The sequence below is a fragment of the Chelmon rostratus genome, chromosome 3 (assembly GCF_017976325.1).
Source record: "Chelmon rostratus isolate fCheRos1 chromosome 3, fCheRos1.pri, whole genome shotgun sequence".
NCBI classification, from domain to species: Eukaryota; Metazoa; Chordata; class Actinopteri; order Chaetodontiformes; family Chaetodontidae; genus Chelmon; species Chelmon rostratus.
The window spans coordinates 13,029,236-13,051,363 of NC_055660.1; the positions used below are offsets into that span (position 1 = coordinate 13,029,236).

Below are 22,128 nucleotides of genomic sequence, written 5' to 3' on the forward strand. Positions count from 1 at the left end.
ACAAAAATCAGATTTTCTTTAACCAAACCTCATAAAATTATTTGTCTTAACAAAGAAAGTAAGATTAGCATACAAATTCTATGAAGCAGCAGCTCGGAATTCGTCTTTGTAACAGAAAAAAATAGATTAGATTAGATTAGATAAAACTTTATTAATCTCACAGTGAAGAAATTTACTGTTAAAGAAGCTCTTTAGAACACACGGGGGGGGTGCAAACAGTAACTAGAAAATTCCCCCTGGGAAATTTTGAAAGGGACACGGGGTGTGTTCGAGCCGACAAAATTATCTACGTTTTAAAGTTTGAATGAAGTCTCTAGGACAAAGTATGGCCGAGCAGCGGACAATTGAAAAAGGCTGAAATTTGAGGAAATTTCCCCATTCATTTCTTATGGGAAATTTATCGCAGTTGTTCGCGTCTTACGTCGGCCTTCGATGGTCATAGCTCGAAAACCGTAAGAGATATCAAAATGTGCCGAGGGTCATTTGGAGCCGACAAAATTATCTACGTTTTAAAGTTTGAATGAAGTCTCTAGGAGAAACTATGGCGAAGCAGCGGACAATTGAAAAAGGCTGCAAATTGAGAAAACGGCAGATATCAGAGGTAGTCAGTCCCTGATTAATGAATTGCTCTCAGCTGTGTTTCTGTGGCTTTCTCCTTGTCTGTCTCTGTTGATCACCTCAGCTGTCTGTGTCTGCTTCTCTCCTCTGCTTCATGTCTCTGTTAACATGAATTAATGAACTGAATCAATAAACATGAATGGAGCTAATGCTGACGGAGCTAACAGAGCTAACACTAACGGAGCTAACAGCTAGCGGTGCGAATAGAGCTAACGGCGCTAACGCTAACAGAGCTAACTGTGCTAACAGAGCTAATAACGGCGTTAACAAGGGGGCGGGGGGATGGGGTTTTCATTATGCATTTGTCTGTGTGTGTGTGTTTATGTATCTGTCATTGTGTGTGACTGCGTATGTGTGTGTCTTCGTCTGTTTGTGTGTGTGTGTCTGCTTGAACTACACAAGCAGCCCAACCAGCTCCTACATGGAGATGTGTCTGGTATATGTGTGTCTGAATGTGTGTGTGTGTGTGTGTTTGTTTGTGTGCGTGTGTAACTTCTGCCCCACCTGCTGATAATTACCTCTCTACCTCTCCCACTGTTTACCTGTTCCTGTTCAGTTTTGACGTGCTTGTTTTTAATCACTTTTTAGCTGTTGGTTAGCCCTGCTTGTGTGTGTGTTTGTGTGACTACTTTCTCAACCTTTTTGGCAAAGCGCTTGGTGAAGCTGAGTTTAACTGTTTGTTGGATGGAGATTGTTTTCAAACAATGCCCTTGTTTTGACTGAGCTCGTTAAGATAATCATTCTCAGGCTTGTTGTCCTGCAGATGTGTGTGCGTGGGTTATTGACCGGTGTGTGTGTAAATGACAGTTGCACCTGTTAAACTCCTCCCTTGAAAAGCGGCTTTTTCGCTGTCGGTTTCTTCCGAACAACTTGCGATTGTGTCAAAACCGTAGCTGCTATCAAAAAACCGATTACACTGTGAGATGCGGACAAGTCTGGGCCAGATGTACGTGTGTTTTATGTCCAGATATTCTTTAGAAAAATGACAAAATGGTCGACTTAAAAAGACTCTGCGACTCAGAGAACAGGAGTTTGTATTGTATGCAGTGAGATTTGGGTTCGGCGAACCTCCTGAACTAAATCCTCTGGTGAGAGAACCGTACCTCGTATCAGAGTGTACTATAGATCATCGGACTCCCGAGAACTTCCTGAGTCCGGCCATCTCCTCGTTTTATTCCTGACACAACAACTTTTCGTTTTATGGCCATCTAAAGACAGGAGGCATTTCTGCTTTGCTCACAAAACAGCTCTGAATTTTAACATGGGACTTAATGGGAGAACAGGAGGGCGCTGGCTGCACAAAACGTCTCACTATTTAAATTCAGTAAGTCTCTCGGCTTTTTCGAGGACATCACACGAAAGAGGACAAGTTTGTCTACAAAATGAGCCCAAAATTATGCGTGTAGAGTGTAATTTGTGGCCGTAGCGACGAGAAAAAGAGAAGATTTTCAGATCGTTTTTAGACTCTGTGCCACTCTAGCACGCACTCTAGCGCGAACATTCCGCGCAATACACACCCATTATAATCTCAAAATTTCCCGCCAAACGATCACTGTCATTGAACAGTGACTGATCAAAAACTATAGGACCAATCAAAATGTGGATGAACACACCAATAGACCAGACTTGGGTCTACATTTTAAAGTTGAAATGAAGTCTCTCGGTGAATGTATGCCTGAGCTACAGATGTTTGAAAAACTCCAATTTCAATCTTGTTTTTTTCGCCCGTCCCATTCATTTCTTATGGGAAATTTATCGCAGTTTTTCGCGTCTTACGACGCGAAAAACTGCGATAAATTTGAGAAAAGTAATAGCACACCGATCCCGAACAATACGCACGTTTTGATATATAATTTGCGAGGGTTTTCTCAAAGCTGTGGGACGAGTTTGAGGACGAAAACTTGGAGGAAGATGAAAAATAATAACTAGAAAATTCCCCCTGGGAAATTTTGAAAGGGACACGGGGTGCGTTCGAGCCGACAAAATTATCTACGTTTTAAAGTTTGAATGAAGTCTCTAGGACAAAGTATGGCCGAGCAGCGGACAATTGAAAAAGGCTGAAATTTGAGGAAATTTCCCCATTCATTTCTTTTGGGAAATTTATCGCAGTTGTTTGCGTCTTACGTCGGCCTTCGATGGTCATAGCTCGAAAACCGTAAGAGATATCAAAATGTGCCGAGGGTCATTTTGAGCCGACAAAATTATCTACGTTTTAAAGTTTGAATGAAGTCTCTAGGAGAAACTATGGCGAAGCAGCGGACAATTGAAAAAGGCTGCAATTTGAGAAAACAGCAGATATCAGAGGCAGTCAGTCCCTGATTAATGAACTGGTCCCAGCTGTGTTTCTGTGGCTTTCTCCTTGTCTGTCTCTGTTGATCACCTCAGCTGTCTGTGTCTGCTTCTCTCCTCTGCTTCATGTCTCTGTTAACATGAATTAATGAACTGAATCAATAAACATGAATGGAGCTAATGCTAAAGGAGCTAACAGAGCTAACACTAATGGAGCGAACAGCTAACGGTGCGAATAGAGCTAACGGCGCTAACGCAACCAGAGCTAACTGTGCTAACAGAGCTAATAGAGCTAGCGGCGTTAACAAGGGGGCGGGGGGATGGGGTTTTCATTATGCATTTGTCTGTGTGTGTGTGTTTATGTATCTGTCGTTGTGTGTGACTGCGTATGTGTGTGTCTTCGTCTGTTTGTGTGTGTGTGTCTGCTTGAACTACACAAGCAGCCCAACCAGCTCCTACATGGAGATGTGTCTGGTATATGTGTGTCTGAATGTGTGTGTGTGTGTGTGTTTGTTTGTGTGCGTGTGTAACTTCTGCCCCACCTGCTGATAATTACCTCTCTACCTCTCCCACTTTTTACTTGTTCCTGTTCAGTTTTGACGTGCTTGTTTTTAATCACTTTTTAGCTGTTGGTTAGCCCTGCTTGTGTGTGTGTTTGTGTGACTACTGTCTCAACCTTTTTGGCAAAGCGCTTGGTGAAGCTGAGTTTAACTGTTTGTTGGATGGAGATTGTTTTCAAACAATGCCCTTGTTTTGACTGAGCTCGTTAAGATAATCATTCTCAGGCTTGTTGTCCTGCAGATGTGTGTGCGTGGGTTATTGACCGGTGTGTGTGTAAATGACAGTTGCACCTGTTAAACTCCTCCCTTGAAAAGCGGCTTTTTCGCTGTCGGTTTCTTCCGAACAACTTGCGATTGTGTCAAAACCGTAGCTGCTATCAAAAAACCGATTACACTGTGAGATGCGGACAAGTCTGGGCCAGATGTACGTGTGTTTTATGTCCAGATATTCTTTAGAAAAATGACAAAATGGTCGACTTAAAAAGACTCTGCGACTCAGAGAACAGGAGTTTGTATTGTATGCAGTGAGATTTGGGTTCGGCGAACCTCCCGAACTAAATCCTCTGGTGAGAGAACCGTACCTCGTATCAGAGTGTACTATAGATCATCGGACTCCCGAGAACTTCCTGAGTCCGGCCATCTCCTCGTTTTATTCCTGACACAACAACTTTTCGTTTTATGGCGATCTAAAGACAGGAGGCATTTCTGCTTTGCTCACAAAACAGCTCTGAATTTTAACATGGGACTTAATGGGAGAACAGGAGGGCGCTGGCTGCACAAAACGTCTCACTATTTAAATTCAGTAAGTCTCTCGGCTTTTTCGAGGACATCACACGAAAGAGGACAAGTTTGTCTACAAAATGAGCCCAAAATTATGCGTGTAGAGTGTAATTTGTGGCCGTAGCGACGAGAAAAAGAGAAGATTTTCAGATCGTTTTTAGACTCTGTGCCACTCTAGCACGCACTCTAGCACGAACATTCCGCGCAATACACACCCATTATAATCTCAAAATTTCCCGCCAAACGATCACTGTCATTGAACAGTGACTGATCAAAAACTATAGGACCAATCAAAATGTGGATGAACACACCAATAGACCAGACTTGGGTCTACATTTTAAAGTTGAAATGAAGTCTCTCGGTGAATGTATGCCTGAGCTACAGATGTTTGAAAAACTCCAATTTCAATCTTGTTTTTTTCGCCCGTCCCATTCATTTCTTATGGGAAATTTATCGCAGTTTTTCGCGTCTTACGACGCGAAAAACTGCGATAAATTTGAGAAAAGTAATAGCACACCGATCCCGAACAATACGCACGTTTTCATATATAATTTGCGAGGGTTTTCTCAAAGCTGCGGGGCGAGTTAAGGGACGAAAACTTGGAGGAAGATGAAAAATAATAATAAGAAGAAGAAGAAGAAACGCGCGGGATAGTAATAAGTGACTCGGGGCTACGCCCCGAGTCACTGGCTCCTGCAGCTATTTCATAGCTGTAGGAGCCAGTGACTCGGGACGTTGCCCCGTGTCCCTAACTAGAAAATTCCCCCTGGGAAATTTTGAAAGGGACACGGGGTGCGTTCGAGCCGACAAAATTATCTACGTTTTAAAGTTTGAATGAAGTCTCTAGGAGAAACTATGGCGAAGCAGCGGACAATTGAAAAAGGCTGCAATGTGAGAAAACGGCAGATATCAGAGGCAGTCAGTCCCTGATTAATGAATTGCTCTCAGCTGTGTTTCTGTGGCTTTCTCCTTGTCTGTCTCTGTTGATCACCTCAGCTGTCTGTGTCTGCTTCTCTCCTCTGCTTTATGTCTCTGTTAACATGAATTAATGAACTGAATCAATAAACATGAATGGAGCTAATGCTAACGGAGCTAACAGAGCTAACACTAACGGAGCGAACAGCTAACGGTGCGAATAGAGCTAACGGCGCTAACGCTAACAGAGCTAACTGTGCTAACAGAGCTAACAGAGCTAACGGCGTTAACAAGGGGGCGGGGGGATGGGGTTTTCATTATGCATTTGTCTGTGTGTGTGTGTTTATGTATCTGTCATTGTGTGTGACTGCGTATGTGTGTGTCTTCGTCTGTTTGTGTGTGTGTGTCTGCTTGAACTACACAAGCAGCCCAACCAGCTCCAACATGGAGATGTGTATAGTATATATGTGTCTGAATGTGTGTGTGTGCGTGTGTGCCTGTGTAACTTCTGCCCCACCTGCTGATAATTACCTCTGCACCTCTCCCACTGTTTACCTGTTCCTGTTCAGTTTTGACGTGCTGTTTTTAATCACTTTTTAGCTGTTGGTTAGCCCTTTTTGTGTGTGCATTTGTGTGACTACTGTCTCAACCTCTTTGGCAAAGAGCTTTCTGAAGCTGAGTTTAACTGCTTGTTGGACAGAGATTGTTTTCAAACAATGCCCTTGTTTTGACTGAGCTCGTTAAGATAATCATTCTCAGGCTGGTTGTCCTGCAGATGTGTGTGCGTGGGTTATTGACCGGTGTGTGTGTAAATGACAGTTGCACCTGTTAAACTCTTCCCTTGAAAAGCGGCTTTTTCGCTGTCGGTTTCTTCCGAACAACTTGCGATTGTGTCAAAACCGTAGCTGCTATCAAAAAACCGATTACACTGTGAGATGCGGACAAGTCTGGGCCAGATGTACGTGTGTTTTATGTCCAGATATTCTTTAGAAAAATGACAAAATGGTCGACTTAAAAAGACTCTGCGACTCAGAGAACAGGAGTTTGTATTGTATGCAGTGAGATTTGGGTTCGGCGAACCTCCTGAACTAAATCCTCTGGTGAGAGAACCGTACCTCGTATCAGAGTGTACTATAGATCATCGGACTCCCGAGAACTTCCTGAGTCCGGCCATCTCCTCGTTTTATTCCTGACACAACAACTTTTCGTTTTATGGCGATCTAAAGACAGGAGGCATTTCTGCTTTGCTCACAAAACAGCTCTGAATTTTAACATGGGACTTAATGGGAGAACAGGAGGGCGCTGGCTGCACAAAACGTCTCACTATTTAAATTCAGTAAGTCTCTCGGCTTTTTCGAGGACATCACACGAAAGAGGACAAGTTTGTCTACAAAATGAGCCCAAAATTATGCGTGTAGAGTGTAATTTGTGGCCGTAGCGACGAGAAAAAGAGAAGATTTTCAGATCGTTTTTAGACTCTGTGCCACTCTAGCACGCACTCTAGCACGAACATTCCGCGCAATACACACCCATTATAATCTCAAAATTTCCCGCCAAACGATCACTGTCATTGAACAGTGACTGATCAAAAACTATAGGACCAATCAAAATGTGGATGAACACACCAATAGACCAGACTTGGGTCTACATTTTCAAGTTGAAATGAAGTCTCTCGGTGAATGTATGCCTGAGCTACAGATGTTTGAAAAACTCCAATTTCAATCTTGTTTTTTTCGCCCGTCCCATTCATTTCTTATGGGAAATTTATCGCAGTTTTTCGCGTCTTACGACGCGAAAAACTGCGGTAAATTTGAGAAAAGTAATAGCACACCGATCCCGAACAATACGCACGTTTTGATATATAATTTGCGAGGGTTTTCTCAAAGCTGCGGGGCGAGTTAAGGGACGAAAACTTGGAGGAAGATGAAAAATAATAATAAGAAGAAGAAGAAGAAACGCGCGGGATAGTAATAAGTGACTCGGGGCTACGCCCCGAGTCACTGGCTCCTGCAGCTATTTCATAGCTGTAGGAGCCAGTGACTCGGGACGTTGCCCCGTGTCCCTAATAACTAGAAAATTCCCCCTGGGAAATTTTGAAAGGGACACGGGGTGCGTTCGAGCCGACAAAATTATCTACGTTTTAAAGTTTGAATGAAGTCTCTAGGACAAAGTATGGCCGAGCAGCGGACAATTGAAAAAGGCTGAAATTTGAGGAAATTTCCCCATTCATTTCTTTTGGGAAATTTATCGCAGTTGTTTGCGTCTTACGTCGGCCTTCGATGGTCATAGCTCGAAAACCGTAAGAGATATCAAAATGTGCCGAGGGTCATTTTGAGCCGACAAAATTATCTACGTTTTAAAGTTTGAATGAAGTCTCTAGGAGAAACTATGGCGAAGCAGCGGACAATTGAAAAAGGCTGCAATTTGAGAAAACAGCAGATATCAGAGGCAGTCAGTCCCTGATTAATGAACTGGTCCCAGCTGTGTTTCTGTGGCTTTCTCCTTGTCTGTCTCTGTTGATCACCTCAGCTGTCTGTGTCTGCTTCTCTCCTCTGCTTCATGTCTCTGTTAACATGAATTAATGAACTGAATCAATAAACATGAATGGAGCTAATGCTAACGGAGCTAACAGAGCTAACACTAATGGAGCGAACAGCTAACGGTGCGAATAGAGCTAACGGCGCTAACGCAACCAGAGCTAACTGTGCTAACAGAGCTAATAGAGCTAGCGGCGTTACCACGGGGGCGGGGGGAGGGGGTTTTCATTATGCATTTGTCTGTGTGTGTGTGTTTATGTATCTGTCGTTGTGTGTGACTGCGTATGTGTGTGTCTTCGTCTGTTTGTGTGTGTGTGTCTGCTTGAACTACACAAGCAGCCCAACCAGCTCCTACATGGAGATGTGTCTGGTATATGTGTGTCTGAATGTGTGTGTGTGTGTGTGTTTGTTTGTGTGCGTGTGTAACTTCTGCCCCACCTGCTGATAATTACCTCTCTACCTCTCCCACTTTTTACTTGTTCCTGTTCAGTTTTGACGTGCTTGTTTTTAATCACTTTTTAGCTGTTGGTTAGCCCTGCTTGTGTGTGTGTTTGTGTGACTACTGTCTCAACCTTTTTGGCAAAGCGCTTGGTGAAGCTGAGTTTAACTGTTTGTTGGATGGAGATTGTTTTCAAACAATGCCCTTGTTTTGACTGAGCTCGTTAAGATAATCATTCTCAGGCTTGTTGTCCTGCAGATGTGTGTGCGTGGGTTATTGACCGGTGTGTGTGTAAATGACAGTTGCACCTGTTAAACTCCTCCCTTGAAAAGCGGCTTTTTCGCTGTCGGTTTCTTCCGAACAACTTGCGATTGTGTCAAAACCGTAGCTGCTATCAAAAAACCGATTACACTGTGAGATGCGGACAAGTCTGGGCCAGATGTACGTGTGTTTTATGTCCAGATATTCTTTAGAAAAATGACAAAATGGTCGACTTAAAAAGACTCTGCGACTCAGAGAACAGGAGTTTGTATTGTATGCAGTGAGATTTGGGTTCGGCGAACCTCCTGAACTAAATCCTCTGGTGAGAGAACCGTACCTCGTATCAGAGTGTACTATAGATCATCGGACTCCCGAGAACTTCCTGAGTCCGGCCATCTCCTCGTTTTATTCCTGACACAACAACTTTTCGTTTTATGGCGATCTAAAGACAGGAGGCATTTCTGCTTTGCTCACAAAACAGCTCTGAATTTTAACATGGGACTTAATGGGAGAACAGGAGGGCGCTGGCTGCACAAAACGTCTCACTATTTAAATTCAGTAAGTCTCTCGGCTTTTTCGAGGACATCACACGAAAGAGGACAAGTTTGTCTACAAAATGAGCCCAAAATTATGCGTGTAGAGTGTAATTTGTGGCCGTAGCGACGAGAAAAAGAGAAGATTTTCAGATCGTTTTTAGACTCTGTGCCACTCTAGCACGCACTCTAGCACGAACATTCCGCGCAATACACACCCATTATAATCTCAAAATTTCCCGCCAAACGATCACTGTCATTGAACAGTGACTGATCAAAAACTATAGGACCAATCAAAATGTGGATGAACACACCAATAGACCAGACTTGGGTCTACATTTTCAAGTTGAAATGAAGTCTCTCGGTGAATGTATGCCTGAGCTACAGATGTTTGAAAAACTCCAATTTCAATCTTGTTTTTTTCGCCCGTCCCATTCATTTCTTATGGGAAATTTATCGCAGTTTTTCGCGTCTTACGACGCGAAAAACTGCGGTAAATTTGAGAAAAGTAATAGCACACCGATCCCGAACAATACGCACGTTTTGATATATAATTTGCGAGGGTTTTCTCAAAGCTGCGGGGCGAGTTAAGGGACGAAAACTTGGAGGAAGATGAAAAATAATAATAAGAAGAAGAAGAAGAAACGCGCGGGATAGTAATAAGTGACTCGGGGCTACGCCCCGAGTCACTGGCTCCTGCAGCTATTTCATAGCTGTAGGAGCCAGTGACTCGGGACGTTGCCCCGTGTCCCTAATAACTAGAAAATTCCCCCTGGGAAATTTTGAAAGGGACACGGGGTGCGTTCGAGCCGACAAAATTATCTACGTTTTAAAGTTTGAATGAAGTCTCTAGGACAAAGTATGGCCGAGCAGCGGACAATTGAAAAAGGCTGAAATTTGAGGAAATTTCCCCATTCATTTCTTTTGGGAAATTTATCGCAGTTGTTTGCGTCTTACGTCGGCCTTCGATGGTCATAGCTCGAAAACCGTAAGAGATATCAAAATGTGCCGAGGGTCATTTTGAGCCGACAAAATTATCTACGTTTTAAAGTTTGAATGAAGTCTCTAGGAGAAACTATGGCGAAGCAGCGGACAATTGAAAAAGGCTGCAATTTGAGAAAACAGCAGATATCAGAGGCAGTCAGTCCCTGATTAATGAACTGGTCCCAGCTGTGTTTCTGTGGCTTTCTCCTTGTCTGTCTCTGTTGATCACCTCAGCTGTCTGTGTCTGCTTCTCTCCTCTGCTTCATGTCTCTGTTAACATGAATTAATGAACTGAATCAATAAACATGAATGGAGCTAATGCTAAAGGAGCTAACAGAGCTAACACTAATGGAGCGAACAGCTAACGGTGCGAATAGAGCTAACGGCGCTAACGCAACCAGAGCTAACTGTGCTAACAGAGCTAATAGAGCTAGCGGCGTTAACAAGGGGGCGGGGGGATGGGGTTTTCATTATGCATTTGTCTGTGTGTGTGTGTTTATGTATCTGTCGTTGTGTGTGACTGCGTATGTGTGTGTCTTCGTCTGTTTGTGTGTGTGTGTCTGCTTGAACTACACAAGCAGCCCAACCAGCTCCTACATGGAGATGTGTCTGGTATATGTGTGTCTGAATGTGTGTGTGTGTGTGTGTTTGTTTGTGTGCGTGTGTAACTTCTGCCCCACCTGCTGATAATTACCTCTCTACCTCTCCCACTTTTTACTTGTTCCTGTTCAGTTTTGACGTGCTTGTTTTTAATCACTTTTTAGCTGTTGGTTAGCCCTGCTTGTGTGTGTGTTTGTGTGACTACTGTCTCAACCTTTTTGGCAAAGCGCTTGGTGAAGCTGAGTTTAACTGTTTGTTGGATGGAGATTGTTTTCAAACAATGCCCTTGTTTTGACTGAGCTCGTTAAGATAATCATTCTCAGGCTTGTTGTCCTGCAGATGTGTGTGCGTGGGTTATTGACCGGTGTGTGTGTAAATGACAGTTGCACCTGTTAAACTCCTCCCTTGAAAAGCGGCTTTTTCGCTGTCGGTTTCTTCCGAACAACTTGCGATTGTGTCAAAACCGTAGCTGCTATCAAAAAACCGATTACACTGTGAGATGCGGACAAGTCTGGGCCAGATGTACGTGTGTTTTATGTCCAGATATTCTTTAGAAAAATGACAAAATGGTCGACTTAAAAAGACTCTGCGACTCAGAGAACAGGAGTTTGTATTGTATGCAGTGAGATTTGGGTTCGGCGAACCTCCCGAACTAAATCCTCTGGTGAGAGAACCGTACCTCGTATCAGAGTGTACTATAGATCATCGGACTCCCGAGAACTTCCTGAGTCCGGCCATCTCCTCGTTTTATTCCTGACACAACAACTTTTCGTTTTATGGCGATCTAAAGACAGGAGGCATTTCTGCTTTGCTCACAAAACAGCTCTGAATTTTAACATGGGACTTAATGGGAGAACAGGAGGGCGCTGGCTGCACAAAACGTCTCACTATTTAAATTCAGTAAGTCTCTCGGCTTTTTCGAGGACATCACACGAAAGAGGACAAGTTTGTCTACAAAATGAGCCCAAAATTATGCGTGTAGAGTGTAATTTGTGGCCGTAGCGACGAGAAAAAGAGAAGATTTTCAGATCGTTTTTAGACTCTGTGCCACTCTAGCACGCACTCTAGCACGAACATTCCGCGCAATACACACCCATTATAATCTCAAAATTTCCCGCCAAACGATCACTGTCATTGAACAGTGACTGATCAAAAACTATAGGACCAATCAAAATGTGGATGAACACACCAATAGACCAGACTTGGGTCTACATTTTAAAGTTGAAATGAAGTCTCTCGGTGAATGTATGCCTGAGCTACAGATGTTTGAAAAACTCCAATTTCAATCTTGTTTTTTTCGCCCGTCCCATTCATTTCTTATGGGAAATTTATCGCAGTTTTTCGCGTCTTACGACGCGAAAAACTGCGATAAATTTGAGAAAAGTAATAGCACACCGATCCCGAACAATACGCACGTTTTCATATATAATTTGCGAGGGTTTTCTCAAAGCTGCGGGGCGAGTTAAGGGACGAAAACTTGGAGGAAGATGAAAAATAATAATAAGAAGAAGAAGAAGAAACGCGCGGGATAGTAATAAGTGACTCGGGGCTACGCTCCGAGGCACTGGCTCCTGCAGCTATTTCATAGCTGTAGGAGCCAGTGACTCGGGACGTTGCCCCGTGTCCCTAATAAGAAGAAGAAGAAGAAACGCGCGGGATAGTAATAAGTGACTCGGGGCTACGCCCCGAGTCACTGGCTCCTGCAGCTATTTCATAGCTGTAGGAGCCAGTGACTCGGGACGTTGCCCCGTGTCCCTAATTATGGATGTTAGTAAGTTATGGATGTTTTCTCTAAATAATAATAATAGTCGTTTCTATTATTATTCTATTTGCCATTTTTTCATTCAGTGTGAAGCTCAACACCTCCTGCTGATGCTTCCCGTTGGAAGCTTACAGGAAAAGGGAGAGATTAAGTCTACTGAGCTGCTGCGAGGCTTTTAATGTGACTTACTTGTGCAGGAAGTGCTGGGTTTAGCAGCTTAACACTGAATGGTGTTGTAAATCAGTGAAATTAGGAGTGCAATAAGTATACCATCTTTAATTTATCATAACAGCTGGTGAACATGTAAGTCGTGTTGAGCATGCACTAGCAGCATAAAAAAGAAATTAAAACATGAGGAGAACAGAAAAGTGGAGATATCTTACTAAGATATGAAAAAGTACCTTTTTAACAGGTGAAATAAGGGGAAAGGTGACTAATATAAGCCAGTTTCAAATACTGTCCTGGTGCGTGTGTGGTTGTGTGGTTGTGTGTGTGTGGGTGTGTGGTTGTGTGTACCTCGTGCTATCCTGAGTACCCTCATGATCCTGATGATGGTGGGGTTGATGGGGAGGGACGCATTGATCTCAATCTCTTCCAGGGTGATGCCCATTACTGACAGCAGCACAATGGCCAGGTCCAACTGGTTCCACCTACATATGCACACACGCACACGCACACACACACGCACACACACACAATCCTCATTTCTGTGTACATTAAATAGACTAACCCTCAGTACATGGCTCAGGACTTCATGGCTGCGCACATCAGAATCTGCGTTATGTTAATTTTCCAATGAATATTAATCTTCTACATCAACTTTATGCTTAATTTGCATGTCTCTCCCACGAGTGGCCTGGGTAACAGACCACCATCTCCTAAAGGCCTGCTCCTGTCATGAATATTTATGTTAATACTCGAAGAACACCTTCAATACTGTACAGACCTGGCAGCTGCAGAAACATTACTTCCTGTGTTTGTCTTGTCTCCTTCATTTCGGGGCTGAGCAACAAGCCGTACGTTGAAATGCTTGGATGTGATCTTGTTCTTATCGACATCAGGTGCAGCATTTTTGCGAATACAGTGGTCAATAATGAATTTCTGTGGTAGATGAGAGGGTGACCACCAAAACTTGCAGCCCTTTAGAAAATACATGCAGAAAAATAATCATTTTTTTGGTCCAAAAGGTGATAAAGTGTGCAAGAATGTAGAGAATAGCGACTGTACTGCTGACGATGGTCCTGTGACTGAAACACTTTTCCTTCAATATACTCTATTGCACTTTTCTGCAAATATGTACCACCTACTACTAATTCCATGATTTTAGCTGAGTAAGTACTGCATCATGATAGAAAGAGACCCACTAGATGCATTTCGCGACAGGTAAACTGTCTGACCAGGCTGCAGCATCGGCAGGACACCATACTCTTATCACTGGTCTTGTCGACTGTATGCTGCAGAAACTCATCCACAAAAACAACACTTTAAAGTACAACAACTCAGATTTCATCTGACCCAAGGCTGTACATTGAGAGGCTGAGAAAGGAAAGTGAGGAAAACCTGTCAACTGTCAAAAGTACCCTTGGTCAAACCCTCATTTAAGCCATTGCACAGTATAACCTCTTGGTTAGGAAGGCAGTTATACCTCCTTTAATACACATCTGACATTTTTTTTTTTAATCTAGTGAAGTTTCTTTCATTTTTAACTCAGTTCAGTGCAAAATTGCCGCCCGCGGTATGTTCCTCCACAGTTAATGCGCCCCGTCCTAGATAATATCTCAGTTCCAGAGCAGCAGAACTGGCACACAACTGGCTCACAGGCTGTAAACATACACAAAACGGGGTCACCTAATAAAGCCAGGGCCTCCCAAAAACATATACGAGTGTGATGGCATGAAATGATAAAGGGATGGAGAGGGAAAGGTAGAAATTACAATGACGGACAGAGAGAACGATGACTAAAACTGTTTCTGTTGACATAAAGAGAGGCAGACAAGCAGGAAGAGACAGAAAGACAGAAACAGTGAGACAGGCAATGAGCATTAAGATAGCTCAGAAGACATATTTTTGAAATGGAGGGGGGCAGAAATATCCAACAGCCATTTCCCCCAGCACGCCCACAATTCTAAAAATGGATCGGAAGCTGCAATAATAAAATCTACATAGTAGGGCATCTCAGCTAATATTCACCAACAGCAGCTGCTCCACAAGCCTGTGCACGTGGCAGGGAGAGGATTGTTGGATTATCACGGGAGCTGGATGTAGATATTGAAATCTATTAAAATTCAAAAGTCTTTCTGCACCTGTGGCAGCCTGAATGTGAGCCAATTATTTAGTCTAAAACGCAGTAAAACCAGCGTTTAGAGGGGTTATTTTTAAACCAATAGATGTAATTCTGCAAGTAATGTCACCACTTTCATCTTTGAGGAGCAGTGAAGCGTGCAGAGAGAACATGATATATTTCAAAATCTTGATGTAATCATTCCTGTTAGTCTCGCTTTCACTATCTTCAGTGTCATCAGAAATCACAGTGCGTTCATAAACAAATCAGTGTCATCATCCATCCATCTGAGGAACCAACCCTGACTCCTGGTAATTAGGTTCATGCACTATTAATTTGCAACAACAAATGCCTTTTTAAAGAAATTTGAAGTCACGAAATGTTGAAGCCAAGTGCATCTGCAAAATGTTCACTTGCAATGCATCACATGACCTGTTGGCTTTATTAACTGAAACCAGGACCTCTGCCTATATTTAAGTTCTTTTACACTAAAGATGAGAACTCCAGTGTCAGAGAATCGTTTATGCTGCATAATCATCAATACAAACAATTAGCATACAAACATCATTTCCAGCGGACAGGGTTGAAGGAGCAGTAGTTCCACTCTGACTCTCTCCAGATTCACTGTTAGGGACACTGATGATTCAAGTTTGATTCTCCTCGAATATGTGATTTAGTCTTGTCTGTCAATTCTCAGAGCTCGTTCAAGCAGGAGACAGTTGTATCACAGTTCAAAAGCAGAATAATCTATAAGCACCAATCCCAAAGACATTTAACACGACCCCTCGCTGTTATTTGGAGCTGAACAGCTCATAAAGCTAATAAATGGATCCCATTAGTCAAGACATTTAAGAATATGGTTAAATGTGCAGAGATTGTGCTAACAAAGGTATTAGGAGCTTCATGAACCTCTTCAACGCAAATATGTACAGTCTCGATCCAGCTGGGAGTGTCCTCTTTGTACCTGTCCTTGAAGAAGCGTCTAAAGCCGAAGGCCACCAGCTTCAGAGAGGCTTCAATCACAAAGGTGGAGGTGAAGAAGTAGTTGCAGTACTTCAGCGCGGTCTCCAGAGACTGGGATTGAACAAGGATAAAACAGGGGACAGACGTAAGAAACAACAAAAGCAGTTTTCTCTGTCTCCAGCTCTGATCTTAAAAAACTATGTTTTGTCTTAACCCCGTCTTTGCCCACAGAGAAAACATTGTTGTTTAACTGCTGTCATGTCGATTAAAGAGCATTTGTATGGGTTGAGAGACTAAGAGAGAAGAAAACATAAGTATGGCCGAGCGCTGTTGTTCGGTGAATCTGCTCCGTCAATGTGAGAAAAGTATCTTGCCAATGAATCTTTTTTAATAGAACAAAGCTTAATTGAGACAGACAACTACATTATGTCAGACTCTGGGGAGGAAGACAGAACTTTTTTTTTCTGCCACACTGGCATTAATGAATCCGACACTTTCTGATTGTGAGAAACAAAACGCAGATCAAACTTGATTGTCACATCCAGCGCAGCCCAATTAAGGAAGAACAAAAAATATATGGTAATCTACCAAACACATTTGTAACCAGAATGTGTTTTCATCTGAAGTGTTTAACATAGCCTGCTGATGTTCTACAGTCCCTGAAGCAGAATATGAAGCTGCAGCATATAATCGAATCTTATTACAAGTGCATCTTGTGCCTTTACATTTAGTTTTTTATACTAGCTAGATAGCATAAAAAACAAACATAGCTAAACATACTCCAGTGTTATATATCTGATAGACCCGGTAAGTCTTTGACTGTAGCCTGGCATGTGTGGGTGGCAGCTTTAGACGTCACCGGCAGCTTGGATAGCCGTTGACTTGCAGCGCCAGTATTGGTAAAAGCTGGCAGAAACAGGTAGAGGTGGCTGAAAATAACGAGCTGCGCGAGTGGTCTGTCTGCAGCTGGCCACATAAGCTGCTAATATGTTACACCTCCAGCAGAAGCATAATGTTGTTAAACATCAATAAAGTTCAGCTCAACACTGAGAGCCAGCAGAAAGTTTTGAGGAGAAACAATGAGCACATTAGCACACTCTTTTTTTTATAGTGGATTCTTAGAGCAATTCTATTTCATCCTGCATAGAATGAATAGTCATTTTTTTATTTCTTATTTTTAAAATTGTATTTCTATGTTACAGAGGTAACAGGGGATGTCAGGATTACATGCACTCACCTAGCTCTGATAACTTTTTGATTTACCACATTGTATCTAAGACGTGGGCTCATGCAAAACCTGGACAGTAAAGTATCAGAATCAGGATGTAACTGTATGTTTCACGGCTGTCAAACTACAGACCTGTTTCCTTTTCTTCTGATCTCAAACTTCATTTTGTGAGAAAGATTCTTACATAACTAATACCCCAATCTGCCAGACTGTTTGTATTCCAGCACGTGGATAAATGTTTTGGTTGTTGGCTGTTTCTGCTGCTGATTCAGAGCAGCAGGTTGGCAGACTGCCTCTGGGAGTGCCCACTTAAAAAAAAAACAACTCTGCCCAGATGGTGCACCACCACCTACTCAGAAGCCCTTAAACAAGTCTGCTGTATCTGTCTCTAACTCTAACACCCACGGCCCGACCATCCCTCCATCCCCATCGAGAAGCGCGGTCACCTGTGGCTGGCTGTAGTGCTCCAGAGACATGGTGATGACGTTGATACAGATGATGAAGGTGATAACCAGGTCCAGGTAGTGGCTGGTGCACAGAGTGTGGATAGCCAGCCGGGCTGGACCGTATGACGCATAGTAGGGCAGCTTCTGGGCTTCTGGAGAGAGAAAAGGGAAAGAAGAAAGAGGAATAGAAAAAGGAAAAACAAGGCAATGAAGGATGGTGAGAAGGCAGGAAAAAATGTTGATGGAAAGCAGAGACAGATGAAAAAAGGGAGTTTAGATGTGGAGGGGAAGGGTGTAGGAGGAGATGAATGGGAAAGTGAAAGCAAAGAATCAAAGAAAAAGCAGAGGAAACACAAAAAGACGGGAATAACAGAGGAAAAATTAACAAAGAAAAAGGGCAAAAGAAAATTAGATGTGGACAAGAGGAGTGTGGAAAAAGTGCAAAAAGAATGATTCAATCAGGCCGAAAGAGATGAAGAAGGAGGTACAGAGCAAACGGAGAAACAGCAGAGTGGTGGACAAAACTGCGAGACATTACGAGGAGAAAAAGTTTGATTAACGGAGAGGGAGGTTAAGTAGTTTTAAATGAATTGAAATAATGACTCATCCCGAGTCAAACCTTTGAGGACGTGTAATATAAAATAGCAAATTAAAAGTCCTGGACTCTTGCCATTTGGACCGTAGCCAGGAAAGAATCTGTCCAAAGCTTTGAATCGAGGTTGACTTTTTATTTCACTGCTGGATTTGCTTTTATCATTATCAAGTGGCAAGTTAATATTTATGAGTGCAGAAATTGCTGTAAATATGTTTGTAATATGTTTTATGTTTGTAAATATTATTGTATATTTATCGATTCCCACGAGGCTATTCCTCTTTTCCATGAGGGCTGCATCTCTCCATCAGCCATTCCTCCCTCCATTTGTTATTTGCTTGCCTATTCACCTCCCTGAGGGTTTATGTGTCCACCTGTCTGCCTCCCATCTATCCTTATTTCCCTTGACTCCTTCCATCCATCCTCCTTTTCACCTCCTCTTCGATTCCCCCTCTCCCAACTTAGCATTCCATTTTTCACTTCCCCACCATTTTTCTTCCTAATCCTCCTCTTCGTCAAACCCTCTCCTCCTCCCTTTTGCTATTCTTCCCTGGCTCTTACTTCTCCTCTTCTTCTCCATGCGACGCTGCCGTTTCTCCTCTCGCCTCCTGGCCTCCTCCACCTCCTGGTGCTGCCGGCACTTGTGGAAGTTCTCGACCACTACGCCCACGAACATGTTGAGGACGAAGAAGCTGACGATCAGGAGGAAGGAGATGAAGTAGAGCAGCATCCATGGGTTGTTGTTGGTCAACGGCTGGAGGAGGGGAAGAGAGAGGAAGGAGAGGAGAACAGACAAAAGGAGATGAGAGAAGGGCCTACTGGGAAAACGGTAGAGCAGGTGAAGAGGAGATAAGAGGGAGGCCTGGCAGAAGTCTTTCAGGAAAGAAAATGATGATGGAGTGATGAGGCAGAGAGGAGAAAAGGAAGTTACTGGAGTAAAAAACAAATAAGAGGAAAGAAGGGAAGAACAGACAGTGGAGAAGAGGAAAAACTAATGAGAAAATCTGAAAAGCAAGGGGAAAAAAAAAAGATGAGTGCATGCTGAAGATGCAGAAGGCAGAGAGGGTAAGAAACACTGAAGAAGCCTGGAGGAAGCTCAAGGAAGCAGCAGCCACCACTGGAAACCCCCGAGCCAACAACAGCATGTTCGTCTTAATTGAAGGCACTCAGTGGAAGGTGAACGTGAAGAGGCACAAGTTTTTAAATACCTTCAATTTCTAAAAGTAGAAGAAATATTAGTGGACCTCAAAAACAACATAACGTAAACAGTACTGATGAACAGTACTGAAAATATAACAGGAAACGAGGGAAGAGAGGGAAGCGGTTTCAGTTCATACACATTGACCCATTTTGACATCACTATTAAGACAGCCTTTGGATGTTGAGCCATTTCAACCTTAGTTGGGATGGAATGAACACAGTGAACCAAAGATGTAACATTTCTTTTGTGAAAGCAGAGTTTCAACAAGATTTCTATCTTTCTGTGTTTCAATATTTACACTAATAGCTACTACACGATGGCCCAGCATCAGTAGCGCTGACCACGGAGGATGTGTCAGGTGATCCAGGGTTTAAACCAAGAACCGAGTTTATAATCCTTCCCATGCCTGCTTTGAGTTCATCCCACAGTCCAATGATGATGAATAGATGAATTGGAAATGGATAATTGCCAAGAGTGCAGCATGTCAGCCATGTAACAGACTGGTGACCTGTCCAGGATCAACCCAACGTGAGCTGGGATTGGCTCCAGTCCCCTGTGAGCCTGCACAGGATAAGCACAGGATAAGGCTACATGGTTAAGTGCAGGATATACCTTTTAGCCAAATCTTTAAGTATGTCCTTTTCAGAAATGCTTTACAGTATTAGTAAAGATACAGAAATCCTTTGGCTGATGAAGAAATATAATTATATCTGAGAGGCGATGTTTGAATATCAGTTCATTCTCTGCCAAATTCTGTATTAGTTTATCATTGTTATAAATGTAATGAACAGTGAGTGAGAGGAGCTTATTCATTTTTGTCCAGTTTTGAGACATTTGAAATATTAATATAAGCCTCTCACAGTCCTCCAATTAGCCAAGCCAGTCTACTGCCAGAACAGTCCAAAGATCCTGGAGCTGCCACTGGTGAAAAGGATGACAGGGGAACAGGAGAAAAGGCAGGAAAGGGAGACAGCGTGAAGAAAAGGCTGGGACCATCGGGTATAGAGGTAATTATTGCAGGGAGTCATTAAAAAACAAAAATCAAGTTCAGGTGCAGTAAAACCGGAGATGAGAGTCAGATTTTCAATTTGAAGGAGTGTTTAGTGTTGAAAGCGCAGGGTGGAGTGCAAATGGGATTAGTCATTCAGAGCCGTGTTGGACTGCGGGGAGGTTTCTCCCCGAGGCGGAGACTGAATCATCCAGAATGATGCCCTTTCTTTAATAGATTCAAATAAAACCAATTTCCAAAGGGAATGTGGTCACTTTCTAGACACTTCAGAAGACTAATTTGCATCATGTCACCAGACTTCAATGCCATGTGTGTGAATGTGTGCACAATGTGTGAGGTTAAAGGGAAGTTGCAGTAATTCAAAACTTCTCTGAACCACTCCATTGTGCACACAACATGTAATTTTGCAATCTAAGAATCACTGAAACCATTCATAATATTGGTTGAATTGGTGTTTCGAATGCAATGCATGAAAATAAAGGAAGCATCAGGGCACTGAGGCTGTTGTCATCAGTCTTTCCTTGCAGATGCTGAGCCAACAGAGGCAGTTTGGGCGACTCTAGTTGAGAATCATGGGTCCAAGTGTGGCAACCAGGCGCTCGCCTAAGAGCAAGTTCCCCTCTCAAACTGCGCCCGAGGAGGTGACCGCAGTTTTTCTAATCTGGGCAGGGTAGCCTTCTTTTCAGCTTCACGTTTGATGGTATGATGGAACATGATAGGGGTTTCCTGTACACAGCTTTTCAACCGTATACTGGCATCTTAAAGGGGGTGATTTCCAGCAAAGGTCCCCCAGTAGTAATCTCAGACCACCAGGGCATCCTATTTTAGCTCAACTTTAAGAATAAGGTGAAGAGTGGTTATTCTTTTATGGAGCTAGTTGAGGTGGTTTTGGTGGTTTGATCTGTACATGATGCCTCCAGGGTGACTCCCTGTGGGGGAGTTGTGGGCACATCTAACTGGGCGGAGACCCTCAGGTGAAGTATGCATATTATATTCCATCGGGGCTAAGAAGCCACAGGATTCCCCAGAAAGAGCTGGAGGGTGTGGCTGGAGATCTAAGCATGTATGCAGCTTCAGTTTTTGCTACTCACACCTGATAGATGGCAAAAAAAGAGTACAAGATTTTCTGGGTCAGCAACATGCTGACACATACTGTGTGTTATAATCACCAGCGTATACCTGCATTATGTGTTTGTTATTACCTGCTGGTCTATTCCCACTGCATCCAGTCCGTGGTACATGATGTTGACCCAGCCGTCTTTAGAGGCCAGCACAAACAGGGACATTAGAGCCTGGAGGAGAGACACACACACGCACGCACGCACGCACGCACGCACGCACGCACGCACGCACACACACACACACACACACACACACACACACACAACTTTATTTACGTCTAGTGTGGATGATGCTAATGATTATTGTGTTTTACTTCATCCCCAAAACTACTTAAATTGTGTAGCTGAGCATTCTTTGACAGCATGGGAACATCTATGAATAAATACTAAAAAGCAACTCAGAAACACTGAGTTGCACTAAAATAAATAACAGAAAAAAGTAGACTAACTTCCAAATGCAAGCCAGCTAGTTTGTGCGGACAGACTCGCAGTGATGAAAAAGGCCAATCTCAAGCATTATTACTGCTTGAAACATGCTAAACTGGATGATCTGCGAGGACAGATGTACCTCGAAAAAGTGAGCGCTCTTCAGAGTTTGGATGTCCAACAAGCAGCTTTCAGACCACATTCTGACAGAGATAGTGTCATACAGGCAAGTTTGTGGTGAGCGAGCTAATTGCTAAAAAGCTAAAACCTCATTCAGAAGGAGAATTTGTGAGGGAGAGCCTTGTTGCTGCTGTGGAGCTGCCAAGAAAAATTGTGTGATTTGGTCTTCATGCTGGACATGACCAAGGACCTCTCAGAGCTGAGCCTCAAGCTCCAGCAGCTTCTCAGCTCTCTGCTTTCAGAAAATAATTTAAAGTGAAATTAAAGCTGTGACAAGTGCATCTGGAAAGAGGAAACACTGCTGTGACGTCTGAATCTGCTGCTGAGTGTGAAAACTCCTTTAGGCGTTTGGTGAGAAGTTTCAGGACGTATTTGCTGTTTAACGTGGAACCAGCTGATGTGA

The 22,128-nt window shown here is 43.1% G+C and overlaps 1 protein-coding gene across 1 annotated transcript in view; it reads right to left on the reverse strand.

Annotated features, from left to right (window-relative positions):
- LOC121604421 (voltage-dependent T-type calcium channel subunit alpha-1I-like) overlaps window positions 1–22,128 on the reverse strand; it is a 168,619-nt gene that overhangs the window by 29,451 nt on the left and 117,040 nt on the right. The window contains exons 24-28 of the mRNA XM_041933929.1: window positions 21,201–21,290; window positions 18,350–18,542; window positions 17,197–17,348; window positions 15,524–15,633; window positions 12,795–12,928 (exon numbers count right to left, since the gene is read on the reverse strand). Coding sequence (XP_041789863.1) covers window positions 12,795–12,928; window positions 15,524–15,633; window positions 17,197–17,348; window positions 18,350–18,542; window positions 21,201–21,290 — 679 coding nt within the window. The remainder of the gene's footprint in view (window positions 1–12,794; window positions 12,929–15,523; window positions 15,634–17,196; window positions 17,349–18,349; window positions 18,543–21,200; window positions 21,291–22,128) is intronic.